Source organism: Schistocerca serialis, chromosome 5, assembly GCF_023864345.2.
Source record: "Schistocerca serialis cubense isolate TAMUIC-IGC-003099 chromosome 5, iqSchSeri2.2, whole genome shotgun sequence".
NCBI lineage: Eukaryota > Metazoa > Arthropoda > Insecta > Orthoptera > Acrididae > Schistocerca > Schistocerca serialis.
The window spans coordinates 246,558,679-246,572,924 of NC_064642.1; the positions used below are offsets into that span (position 1 = coordinate 246,558,679).

General features: G+C 38.9%; 2 protein-coding genes across 3 annotated transcripts in view; one reads left to right on the top strand and one right to left on the bottom strand.

The window, feature by feature from the left end:
* LOC126480780 (mitochondrial DNA helicase) overlaps positions 1-14,246 on the top strand; it is a 177,642-nt gene that overhangs the window by 42,308 nt on the left and 121,088 nt on the right. The gene's annotated exons all lie outside the window — the stretch shown is intronic.
* The window catches only part of LOC126480781 (serine/threonine-protein kinase Nek2-like), a 65,730-nt gene that overhangs the window by 23,156 nt on the left and 28,328 nt on the right, over positions 1-14,246 (bottom strand). For both annotated transcript variants that reach the window (XM_050104088.1, XM_050104089.1), the window contains one exon: positions 7,608-7,747. In XM_050104088.1, the coding sequence (XP_049960045.1) occupies positions 7,608-7,747 (140 nt within the window). The remainder of the gene's footprint in view (positions 1-7,607; positions 7,748-14,246) is intronic.

Genomic DNA, 14,246 nt, shown 5'->3' on the forward strand with positions numbered 1-14,246 from the left:
ATAAATTGTTTTGGTTCTAGACATCTGGCTTGTGCCAATTCCCATGGGATAGCCAGGGTATGATTATAACTGTCCACATTGAAATTTCTATTACTGTCTGAAGAAATGGCCGGATCACAACAGCAATTGTTTTAGTGTAATTTAATATGTTTCATGTGCGAAACACCTTCCCTGATGGCACCTACTCCAATCGTGGGCTCTCTCCGCAGGTGCCACCCAGTCGTAGCAAAGGCTATGTGGCACAATGTCTATTGCTAGGAGTCCTGATGCCCCAGGACAATGGGCATCTTTTTCTTTGTCATGCATGGGCAACTAGCAGCTCAAGAATCAGCAGTGTGGCCCTATGTTATCAGTGGGTCAACCAAAAGGGTACATAAGAACATCACTATGCAAGAATGGCTAAGACGTTGCTCTGAAGTCACGGTGTATATGTGGACAATAAACAAAAATTCCTGGGTTTTCTGGTTAAAAATACACTTTTTCCCAGACGAAAATATGCTTTTTCTGTGTTAAGTGACAGTATACTTTTCCTCAGAGCTGTAAAATTTACCATTCCTTTGAATGGTGAAAGTTTTACTTTTGCTTTTGTCAGCTAATCATAGTTCATGTCACAGGATCTCACCAGCTAATGACAACAGATATTCAAAGCACAGGACATATGATGTAGTCAGCCAGTGGCAAACATCACTGTTAAGTGAAAAACTTATGGTTTAAATTAATACACATATAGTATACCTACATGATAAGCTAAGCTTTCACATATAATATTGGTCTTTTTTGTGTGTTGCTCTTTACAAACACAAATGTGCCAGTAAGATTATAAACAATGGCATAAATGGCTGGTCTTCTCAGATCCAAATTTTTCAGTGTGGCTGGTCCTCAGGATACTAAGATTTGAATGAGAATCAAATGCTCAGTGATTTAAGAAATTTAGTGTACATTTTCACGGATAACAAAATTCATCTTTCATAAAAGGAAATTTACTTTGAAAGTAACACTTCTCAAACTGCCAGTCACAATATTTCCCTTGACCTGTTAGAAGTAGGTGTGTTTGAGTAGTTGCCAGAGAGCACCACAAAACATGGGTTACTGCGCTTGTGTAGCTACGATGATGTACTCTGCTCATTAATGCCTTTCATCGCATTTCTGTTTGGAATTTCATATGTACAGGGGCATCATATGACATGTGCAGCACAGCAGCATGTTGTTCGGAGGGGACATACAGGATCATTGTACTTACGACAATTGTTTCATCATTTCCTATCCAGATAAGGAATGCAAAATAAGAAAGCAGTCCTTGGCATAATATTCATTTCAGAACTAGACTCTACTACTATAGCCAAATATGTTGCTATCTGGTGACTTTATCATAGATTTTTTTTAATTTTTTTTTTTTTTTATTCGTAGTCTGCAATGCTGTTATGTAGCACTTCCAGTCAGGTTTACATCCACACAGCACTGCAAAAAACTACTAAGAAGGAATACAAATTTCTTGGAAAAAAAGCCACCAAAACAGATGTTTGTATACATCAGAACTAAGGACAATAAGTTTTTGATGACTTTTTCGAACTGTATAAAAAATTAACACAATTATCTGTGGAGCCAAGAGACCGTATAACTGGCAGTTTTTATTCAACTTCAGAAGTAAATATAAAGCCTTGTGGGGAGTTGCAATGATAACACACAGTGTAAAGTCAAGTCTAGTGGAGGTACCAGACAAGTGTTGAGACATGTCTTGTAGTTGAAAAACATTATGTTTCGTGGATGGCAGATTTGTAAAATTCTGCTGAGGCTTTCAGTATATTTGAAACAAAACATTTTATTCATTACCACTGACCAAATTTGCCTGCTTCACCTTCAAGTGAACATTTACGTATGTTCGTAAGTATACAGCATTAAGAGTGCTTACTATATGACATAAAAGGAACAGGACATCAGAGAATATGCCAAGAGCATCAGAATTTCGTAAACCATACTGAAATGCACAATTTGGCTTAAAGTGCACACTCATATGTCCAAATTCATACTGAAGTAGGTACCTACTTGGTATTAGCTTTTCAGTGTGGTTTTCAAGATGCCAATTTCCTTGGAGAACCAGTGCTGCATTATCTCGTGTTTGGTTCTTTCTTACGATATAATGCCAGAAAATGAAAATGTGCACTTTCAAGTCAGCAAACAGTTGAACCAGCCAATAGTGTTGTTGAAGCACTTCATTTCAAATAAACTGACTGTCTTTACAGAAAAGAATATTAAAAGCCAAATTTCAAACAATGGAAACTCCAGGTAGGATTGTCAATAATGTAGGAAAAAGACAGATTGCTTCTTACTGTAAAAAAGACATGTCAATATGCAGACAGGCACAAGTAAAAGACAGCAACATATAGTATTTGTAAATTGAAGGCAGATCACTACTATCAGCTGCAGTGGGACATTACTCACAATCAGCGGCGACAAACCAAAATGTGTACCAGAACGAGATTCGAACCAGAGATCCCCTGCTTACGACGCAGGTGTGGTAACCATTGCGCCATCCGGAACACAGCGTTATCGCAACTGCACAGACTGTCTCGGTATGCATCGTGGTCAATCCACACTCCCATTGAGCACCACCTATCTGTTGCGTCCTGCATCTGGATCTTCTACATGGTGATACTTGTGGCAAGGGGGTGGGACTGGGAGTGGCATAGGGATGGATTAGGATGTCGTGGAGGTTTGGTGGGTGACAGAACACCACTTTAGGTGGGTGGGTAGTACCTTAGGATGTGTCTCATTTCAAGTCATGATGATAGGTAATCAAAGCCCTCTCTCCTCTGTGGCTGGTTCTTTAGCAAACTGACAAAAATAACATCATTGTTCTGCAAGGCAATTAAAGCTTGATTGCCAATAACTTGAAAATAAAACAAAATCATAAAACTGCAACTAATAACATATTTGTCTTTTGTAATTGTTGTTGTTGGTGTGGTCATCAATCTGAAGACTGGTTTGATGGGGCTCTCTTTGCTACTGTATCCTGTGCAAGCCTCTTCATCTCTGAATAACTAGTGCAACCTACGTACTTCTGAATCTGCTTAAGGTATTCGTCTCTTGGTCTACTGCTAAACGATTTTCACCACCCACACTAAGTTGGTGAGCCCTCAATGTCTTAGAATGTATCCTATCAAAGAAATCTTTCTTCTAGTCAGGTTGTGCAACCAAATTTCTTTTCTCCCCAGTTCTATTCAGTACTCATCATTTGTTATGTGATCTACCCATCTACTATTCAGCCTTCTTCTGTAGCATCATATTTCAAAAGCTTCTATTCTCTTCTCATGTAAACTGTTTATCATCCATGTTTCACTTCCATACATGACTATGTTCCGAGCAAATACTTTTAGAAAAGACTTTCTAACACTTAACTCTATACTCAATGTTCACAAATTTCTCTTCTTGAGAAATAATTTTCTTGCCATTGTTAGTCTACATTTTACATCCTCTCTACTTCGGCCATCATCAGTTGTTTTACTGTCCAAATAGCAAAACTCATCTATTACTTTAAGTGTCTCGTTTCCTAATCTACTTCCCTCAGCTTAGCCTGATTTAATTCATCTACATTTCATTATTATTGTTTTGCTTTTTTATATTCATCTTATATCCACCTTTGAAGACACTCTACATTCCATTCAACTGCTCTTGCAAGTCCTTTGCTGTCTCTCACAGAATTACAATGTTATTGGCAAACCTCAAAGTTTTTATTTCTTCTCCCTGAACTTTAAATTATTACTATAAATTTTTCTTTGGTTTTCTTTGTGGCTTGTTGATTGAATAACATCGGGGATAGGCTACAAACCTGTTTCACTCCCTTCTTAACGACTGCTTCCCTGCCATGCCCTCGATTCTTATAACTGCCGTCTGGTTTCTGTAGAAGTTCTAAACAGCCTTTCAGTCCCTGTATTTTACCTCTGTTACCTTCAGAATTTCAAAGAGAATATTCAAGGCAACATTGTCAAAAGCATCCTCTAGTCTACAAAAGTTATAAATGTAAGTTTGCCTTTTCTTATCTTCTAAGATAAGTCATAGGGTCAGTATTGCTTTGTGTATTCCTACATTTCTCCGGAACCCTAACTGATCTTCCCCAAACTCGGCTTGTACTAGTAGTTCCATTCTTCTGTAAAGAATCCATATTAGTATTTTGCAACTATGACTTATTAAACTAATAGTTTGCTAATCTTGACACCTGTCAGCACCTGCTTTCTTTGGAATTTGGATACTACACTCTTCTTGAAGTCTGAGGGTATTTCACCTGCCTTGCACACCAGATGTAACAGTTTTGTTATGGACTGCTTTCCCAAAGCTACCAGTAGGTCTGACAGAATATTGTCTACTCCTGGAGCCATTTCTTCACTTAGGTCTTTCAATGCTCTGTCAAATTCTTCTTGCACTATCATGTCCCTCATCTAATCTTCATCTATATCCTCTCCCATTTCTATAATTTTGCCTTGAAGTTCACCTTCCTTGTATAGACCCTCTATACATCCCTTCCACCTTTCAGCTTTCCCTTCCTTGCTTAGGAGTGGTTTTCTGCCTGAGATCTTGATATTCATACTACTCCTCCTCGTTTCTTCAAAAGCCTCTTTAATTTTCTGTAGGCCGTATCTATCTTTCCCCTAGTGAAATATGCGTCTAAATCCTAACTCTTTTTTGACGATTGTATTTCCTTCCGCCAGCTTCATTTGCTGCATTTTTATATTTCTACTCTCATCTTTAATTTCAATAACTCGTGTCACCCAAGGATTTCTACTAGGCATTATCATTTTTTCTATTTTATCCCCTGCTGCCTTCACTATTTTATCTCTCAAAGCTACCCATTCATCTTCCTAATACTTCCTCGACAACCTCTTGTTCTTTCAGCTTATACAGATCTGATCTCCTTAATTTTCTACCTTTTTGCAGTTTCTTTAGTTTTAATCTACAGTTCATAACCAATAAATTGTGGTCATGCCTTAAAATTTGAAATCTGGTTCCAAAATCTCTGTCTTACAATTATATAATAAATCTGAAACCTTTCGATGTCTCCACATCTCTTCCATGTATTCAACCTTCTTTCATGAATCCAGCACCAAGTGTTAGTGATGATTACGTTATGATCTGTGAAAAACTCTATTAGGCACATTCCTCTTTCATTCCTTTTCCCCAGTCCATATTCACCTACTATTTTTCCTTCTCTTTCTTTTCCTACTATTGAATTCCAGTCCCCCATCACAATTAAATTTTCGTATGCCTTAACTATCTGAATAACTTCTATTATTTTAACATACATTTCTTCAATCACTTCAGCATCTGCAGAGCCTAGTTGGCATGCAGACTTGTACTACTGTGATGGGAGTGGGTTTCGTATCTATATTGGCTACATAATGCATTCACTATGCTGTTCAGAGTAGCTTACCCGCATTCCTATTTTCTTATTCGTAATTAAACAACTCCTGCATTACATCTAACTTCAATCTATTCATTTCCTTTTTTAAATTTTCTAATCTACCTACCAGATTAAGGGATCTAACATTCCATGCTGCAATTCAAAGAAAGCCAGTTTTGTTTCTCCTGATGACAACATTCTCCTGAGTAGTTCCCACCTGGAGATCCGCATAGGGGACTATTTTACCTCTGGAATATTTTACCCAGGAGGATGCCATCATCATTTAACCATATAGTAAAGCTGCATGTCCTCAGGAAAAATTATGGCTGTAGTTTCCCCTTACTTTCGGCCATCTGCAGTACCAGCACAGCAAGGTAGTTTTTGGTTTATGTTCGAAAGCCAGATCAGTTAATCATGCAGATTGTTGCCCCTGCAAATACTGAAAAGTGTGCTGCAGCTCTTCAGGAACCACATGTTTGTCTGGCCTCTCAACAGATACCCTTCCGATGTGGTCGCACATATGGTTCGGCTATCTGTATCACTGAGGCAAGCAAGCCACCCCACAAATGGCAAGGTCCATGGTTCATGCAGGTAATTATGTGAATATATTTTGATTCAATTGATAGCTCCTGCCCACAGAAATCCATTTTGTTTTCATTTGACATGAGAGCTGTAAACAAAGAGAAGACAGCAAATTCACAAAACATAAACATGGGTCATGTGGAGGTTATCCCTCTGTACCCCTACAATTGAGACTGCTCTGTGCATGCATGAATCTGCCAGCTTGAGCATGGCAGAAAAATTTTTCTGGGTAACATCTGGCTGCTTGCTGCTACTGCCTGTACAGCTAACAGCCACACTTCAAGTGGCTGAAAGTGGGAGAAGGTGCCGCTCATACGTAACTTCAGCTCTGCCCATGAGGGAGAGCTCACTGGCAACTGCTCAAACGAACCTAATGTAAACAGTTGTGAGGTCAAGCTCATCGAAAGTAGTTTGTAGTTGTGAGGTATTGCATAGTCTTCATCTTAAAGCATTTGACACATTTTACTGTTGGCAGTCAGTTTGTTGTTGAAAATGGTACATTTCCTTGGCAATTAATTTTTTTTTATTTTATTGTTATTCTTTCAGTTATGTTTCATTGCTGCAGTATTACTCTATAGTAGCGGGATAAAGTAAAATTCTTTGTTAGGGTAAATCCTTATCAGTCAGAATTACAAAAATTTAACTGAAAACTACAACAATGTAAATCCACAGAATTCTGAAAAATTCCTGGGTTTTCTCGATTTTCTCTCAGATGAAAAAATTCCCCGTTTTTTCCCATATTTCCCAGTGCGTGTACACCATGTGAAGCACAGTTAAGAGACTATGCAAGTATCGTGCCCAGATGATCTTCAACATTGCACATAGTAGGTGCTATTTAATATGTTCTTCTCCAGTCACTCCACAGTACAAAAAAAATTTTGGAAAATGGTCAAACCCAGAAGGGGACAAAAAATTACTTCAGCCAAAAGATGACAAATCAATAAATATTCTGACAAAGGAAAGCAAAACATTGGGAGTAGCTGTGTCAACATCTACATCTACATCTACTTGGATACTCTGCAAATCACATTTAAGTGCCTGGCAGAGGGTTCATCGAACCACCTTCACAATTCTCTATTATTCTAATCTTGTATAGCGCGCGCAGAAAGAATGAACACCTATATCTTTCCATATGGGCTCTGATTTCCCTATTTTATTGTGGTGATCGTTCCGCCCTACGTAGGTCGGTGTCAACAAAATATTTTTGCATTTGGAGGAGAAAGTTGGTGATTGGAATTTCGTGAGAAGATTCAGTCGCAACGAAAAACGCCTTTCTTTTAATGATGTCTAAGAGATTTGAAAGTACACGGGAAATGACCGAAAATGTGAAATTACAAGATGTAACACTAAGTGGACAAAATAAATAAATGAATGAATGTTTTGGGTGAGGTGGGAGGTTGTGAAAGGGAGAACCTCCCCCAGTTGGCTTTGATACCTTTCCCTGTCATCTGTTATACATCTAGTACTAACTTTTCACTTTAATTCTGAGTAAGACTACATGAAACTATGTTCTGAACATGAAACTATGTGTGAGCGCAGTTAATGCAAAAGCAGGGACATCAAGCTAAAAGTCTGTTTCCCTCACAATAATTATTAGTAGTATGTATTATTACTTTATCATTTAGGTACATACCTTCCTGCAATGATTTTCTGAGCTAAGTGTTTGATATTTGAACCCTTGAAAGGCGGCCTGAGGGAACAAAGTTCATAAACAATACACCCAAGCGACCACACATCAGATTTTTTGCTGTATGTGCCACCCATTATAACCTCCTGAAATAAGAGAGACTAATTAGTAGCAACTACCATTTACATATGCCATAGATTAGTCTACACAGTTCACAAAACCTTCTTCAGCTGTCAGGTGAGAGAATTCACCTGTGACACTTATTCAGCCAGCAGTCTGATACTGTAATATACATGGGAAAAATGCAGTGAAAAACATGTGTATAAAGTGGGTGATGGTACTAAATTATGTACCTGTATTTATAGCCAACTGGATAGACTTTTTTATCTATTGAATTTTATGTAACCAATTATAATATTTTTTAAACATTGATTACTTCCATTGATACATATTCATAGCCAGAACAACAAATCAAAGCCTGAGAGGGGGGGGGGGGGGGGGGGGGGGGTGGGGAAGGTGTCTTTTTTTCTATTACTTGTTTGGGAAATGAAGCCACATTGATCATCCTCTCATGTTGGATGCTTGGTCCTGACAATCGGCTCTCCATGGTGGTGTGGCTGTGTATGCTACCAATATTTTCAATATTCATATCAGCGAATTAAATTTATTAATTCACAAACACAGAAAAGAGCTTCCAACACCAGAAAGATGATTACGTCAAAGCCATGCCAAGCATTAGGAAAACTGCCTAACAGAAGTATTGTGTCTATTTAGATTTACACTTGGCTGCTTTGGAGTAACTAAATGTAGATTAAATTTTCATTTCGGTGTACCCAAGCTCAGATGATGGTCTTGGAAACTCTATATCCTGAACTGGAACCACCTTTATTATTGACATGGATGGAGCAAAAAAACTGTGTGTGGTGATTTGAAAGTGCATGTATAAGAAACAGTTAATATTGAGAGACAATTTAACTGATGATTCCAGATCACAGTGGATTAATTATACACATTATGAAAGATTACAAGCCTTCAGCATATGCAGATATCAATGACAAGAAAATTATTTTTGAACTTGCAAAACCACCCACCACTACAATAAACATACGCTTTTTCCTCTGTTGATTTCCCACGCAGTGAGACTACACCATACTGAGAGAAAGAGAGAGAGAGAGAGGGGGGGGGGGGGAGAAATTTGTAGAGAGAGAGAGAGAGAGAGAGAGAGAGAGAGAGAGAGAGAGAGAGAGAGAGAGAGAAGGGGGGGAGGGGGGGAATACCAACAGCTTCTGCAGTGGCCAAAGTAATAGAATTTGTACTGAAAAATCAATTTCTCAATTATTTTGAAGATGACATGTCACAGATTATACAACATAGATTTCAGAAAGGGAAGCCCATTGATATGGGAGTGTCTGCTCTGGTATGAAAATAGATGAAGAGCAAGAACCTATATCAATAACATTTACTGACTTACGTACATCTGACTGCATATCACATTAAACCTTTTTAAGAAAGCTGAAGTGCTATGATGCTAGTGGTGTTGCCCTGACAAATTTAGAAAACTGGCAACAGATTGTATCTATACAAGTGTCATGCAAACAGATGCTAGAATATAGCAACCTAAGGGAACCACTTTTAGGCCTCTCCTATTCCTAATATTCTACATGACTTGTGCTGCAATGAGCAGATATGTTTGATTGCATATGACACAACTTTATTATCTAGTCGATTTGAAGGTTTTGTGTTAGGCAGCAAGAATGTCCTACTACTTCTGTAGAGGGCAGTGACACATAATTTTAATTATTAACAAAAAATTAGAAACTGGACTGTTACAGACATTATCTTCATCCAGCTGGGAGTAGTGCATCTTCGGTCAATATCTATATCTATATCAATACTTTGCAATTCATCTTACGGAGTATGGTACCCAATACCACTGCTAGTCATTTCCTTTCCTGCTCCACTTGTAAATAGAATGAGAAAAAAAAAGACTATCTATATGTCTCCGTATGAGTCCTAATTTCTCGTATCTTATATTTACTGTCCTTGCACAAAATGTATGTTGGAGGCAATAGAAGTTTTCTGCAGTCAGCTGCAAATACCGGCTCTCTAAATTTTCTCAATAGTGTTCCTCGAAAAGAATGTCGCATTCCCTTCAGAATTCCTGTTTGAGTTCCTAAAGAATCTCTGTCACACTTGTGTAGTGTTTGAACCTACAGTAACAAGTCTATCAGCCTGCCTCTGAGTTTCTGTGTGTCTTCCATTAATATGATCTGGTACAGATCCCAAACACTCAAGAAGTACTGAAGAGTAGGTCACACTAGCGTCCCACATGCTGTCTCCTTTACAGCAGAACCACACTTTCCAAGGAGTCTCCCAATAAACCGAAGTCAACCATTAACCTTTCTTACTACAATCCTCACATGCCCGTTCCATTTCATATTGCTTCTTTGCAATATTACTCCCAGATATTTAAACGGCGTGACTGAGTCAAGCAGGACACTACTAATGCTGTATTTGAACATTGTGGGTTGGTTTTACCTACTCCGCTGCATTAACTTGCCTTTTTCAATATTGAGAGCTAGTTGCCATTCATCACACGAACTAGAAATTTTTTCTATGTCACCTTGTATCCTCCAACAGTCACTCAACGATGACATCTTATTGCACATCACAGCATCATCAGCAAACAACTGCAGACTGCTGCCCACCCTGTCCGCCAAATCATTTATGTATATAGAGAACAACAGTGGCCCTGTCACACTTTTCTGGGTCACTTCTGAAAATTTATTATATTCAAACTGAAATTATGTTCCAGGAGTCTGCAGCAAAACAATGTTAGGGATATTGGTCTGTAATTTTGTGGGTCCAGTATTTTGCCCTTGGAGAAGTCACTCGCACTTTTTTCCAGTTGCTTGGATCTTTGCACTGGGTGAAAGATTCACAATAAGTGCAAACTAAGTAAGGGGCCAATGCCATAGAGTACTCTTTGAAAAATTGAAATGGGTTCCATCCGGAACTGGTGACTTATTTGTTTTCAACTCCTTCAGTTCCTTCTCTACAAGAGAGACTGTTATTGTAAAACGTGAACTTTCACAGCTGGAAATGTCACAGTTAATAAAATGTTCCAGGCTATTATGTCGTGGTAAAATGGATTTCACCTCAAAACCCAAAGTTTCGTCCCCATCTGCGGACAGATGGGGATGCTTATTACTATGTCGTGTGTGTGTTGGGGCTTATGGGCACTCAACTATTACTATGTCATCCATGTCTGTTCGTTGGTCACAGGACGGTATGGTTGTACAATTCTCCTGCGTGAACAGTTTCTTGAACATGAAATTTAAAACTTCGGCTTTCGTTTCGCTATTTTCAAGTGCCACACCAGACTCGTCAACAAGTGACATGAACCCATGTAGTGATTTTACATATGACCAGAATTTTCTCAGGTTCTTCGCCATATCTTTTTCTGAGGTATGATGGTGGTGGTAACTGTATGCTTTGGGCATAGATTTTTTTCACAAATGCACGAATCTCTACTAACCTTCGCTTGTTGTCATTTGCATGTTATTTTTTGAACCAAGAGTGCAACAGCCTCAGTTTCCTCAGTAGTTTCCAAATCTCATTATTAAACCATGGTGGGTCTTTCCAATCCTTAATCCATTTATTAGGCACATAATTCTTTAGACCACAATTTACCATCTCCTTAAATTCTGCCAATAATTTCTCTAAGCCTATTTTTGGAATTAAGTGACATCACAGAGTTGACAAATCCTTTGGTTGAGACCGTCTACTCAGCTCCAAACAAAAGGACCCCGATGAACTCTGGCAACAATGCTGCAAACTGCGAGAGCTGCTTGCATCTCATGAGTGAGGCCACTAGTCTTAAGCACTCCCACCAGCCACCTATATGAATCGAGGATGCCTTCAGAAACCATGTGACAGGTGCCAACTTGAGCCACAACTTGCAGATGACTGCACCCTGCATGCTCAATAGTTGCAGGCAAGGCCACCTCCACATCTCGTCTTAAATTCCTTTAATTACATAAAGAAAACTAGGAAGCCTTTAATATCAGGCATGAAAACCACTTTACAATGTTCTAAAATTGTCAGTTATCCAAAACATGACAGCTTTCCTGTAGCAGGAATAAGTACGTTTAATATGCTCCCTCCTGAAGCTGAGTTCTCACTACTGGAAAAGTTTAGACCAAAATTCAGGATACTATTTAAAACGTTGACCTCTGTTATCAGTTAATAATTTTTTTAGACTGATGTCAGAGAGCGGACCTGTGGAACAGCTAGAGAATGCACCTAAATCTGATAAAGTTAGTTAGTTATGTTCCATGGATCATTTAGCACGATGTATCAGAATGACTGTAAATTAATTTGTGCATACGGTTACATTCTGAACATTTCTAAGGTTTTTTTCCTTAATTTTCTCTCTCTCTCTATTTTACAAAAAGAAAAAAGATGGAGGGCTGTGAGTTAGTAATTCCTACCCACCATCTTCTACACATTACAGTAACAGAAATTCTTTTACAGAATAGGAGTTGTGAAGGGCAATCTTTCGCAGTTTGTTATCATTTCTATTTTGTTGTCTGTTAGACATTTTACATCACTGGGTAAGTCATCAAAAATTCTTGTTGCAGAATTGTAAGTCATCAAAAAGTTTTGTTGTAGCATTGTGCACCATCTTTTGTGCTTTAGACAACCTTAATGTGGAGTAATGAATGCCATTTTTCCTTCTGGTATTTTAATTATGTACCTCATTGTTCCTTTTGAACTGTAATGGATTATTTACAACATACTTCATGAGGGAATACATACAGTTTGAAGCAGTAGTCAGAATGTCGGACTCTTTAAACAGATGTTTACAAGACGATCATGGGTGAGCACCACATATTATGCTCACAGCACGTTTTTGTGCAGTGGAGAAGATAAGTTACCCCAGAATATTACTCCATATGGCATTATTGAATGAAAACATGAAAAAGTGTCAACTTACTGATATGTCTCTCCCCAAGATTTGCATCGATTCTAAGTGCAAATGTGGCTGAACTAAGTTGTTTTAGGAGTTCTAAAAGATTTTCATCAATATGGATCCTTAAGATTTTGAAGTTTACATTCTATTTATGATTTCATCACCTTGCGTTACACTTATTATTGATGTTCCTTCTCTAGATTGTCACACAGATGACAAAATGGTAGATATCAAAATAGATGACAGAGGAAGAGAGAAACAATTAAAATCGCTCTAAAGAGGAAAGGCCGCTGGACCTGATGAGATACCAGTTCGATTTTACACAGAGTACGCGAAGGAACTTGCCCCCCTTCTTGCAGCAGTGTACCATAGGTCTCTAGAAGAGCATAGCGTTCCAAATGATTGGAAAAGGGCACATGTCAGCCCCGTTTCGGGACGTCGAACAGATGTGCAGAACTATAGACCTATATCTCTAACGTCTATCAGTTGTAGAATTTTGGAACATGTATTATGTTCGAGTATAATGACTTTTCTGGAGACTAGAAATCTACTCTGTAGGAATCAGCATGGGTTTCGAAAAAGACGATTGTGTGAAACCCAGCTCGCGCTATTCGTCCACGAGATTCAGAGGGCCATACACACGGGTTCCCAGGTAGATGCCATGTTTCTTGACATCCGCATGGCGATCGATACAGTTCCCCACAGTCGTTTAATGAACAAAGTAAGAGCATATGACTATCAGACCAATTATGTGATTGGATTGAAGAGTTCCTAGATAACAGAACACAGCATGTCATTCTCAATGGAGAGAAGTCTTCTGAAGTAAGAGTGATTTCAGGTGTGCCGCAGGGGAGTGTCGTAGGATCGTTGCTATTCACAATATACATAAATGACCTTGTGGATGACTTCGGAAGTTCACTGAGGCTTTTTGCGGACGATGCTGTGGTATATCGAGAGGTTGTAACAATGGAAAATTGTACTGAAATGCAGGAGGATCTGCAGCGAATTGACGCATGGTGCAGGGAACGGCAATTGAATCTCAATGTAGACAAGTGTAATGTGCTGCGAATACAGACTGAGATTCATTGGAAGAATCCTAGGGAAATGCAATCCGAAAACAAAGGAAGTAGGTTACAGTACACTTGTTCACCTACTGCTTGAATGCTGCTCAGCGGTGTGGGATCCGTGCCAGATGGGGTTGATAGAAGAGATAGAGAAGATCCAACGGAGAGCAGCACGCTTCGTTACAGGGTCATTTAGTAATCGCGAAAGTGTTACGGAGATGATAGATAAACTCCAGTGGAAGACTCTGCAGGAGAGATGCTCAGTAGCTCGGTACGGGCTTTTGTTGAAGTTTCGAGAACATGCCTTCACCGAGAAGTCAAGCAGTATATTGCTCCCTCCTACGTATATCTTGCGAAGAGACCATGAGGATAAAATCAGACAGATTAGAGCCCACACAGAGGCATACCGACAATTCTTCTTTCCACGAACAATACGCCACACACCGTCAGGTGGTTTGCGGAGTATGGATGTAGATGTAGATGTAGTACCTCTAGATGTGCAGAACTGATTATGCTGCATCTTTTTAATATTGAAGATGAGACCACTCACAGAAAAGCAGTCAATGATACTTTTAATAACTTTGTTTACCATTTCTTCTGTTTCTG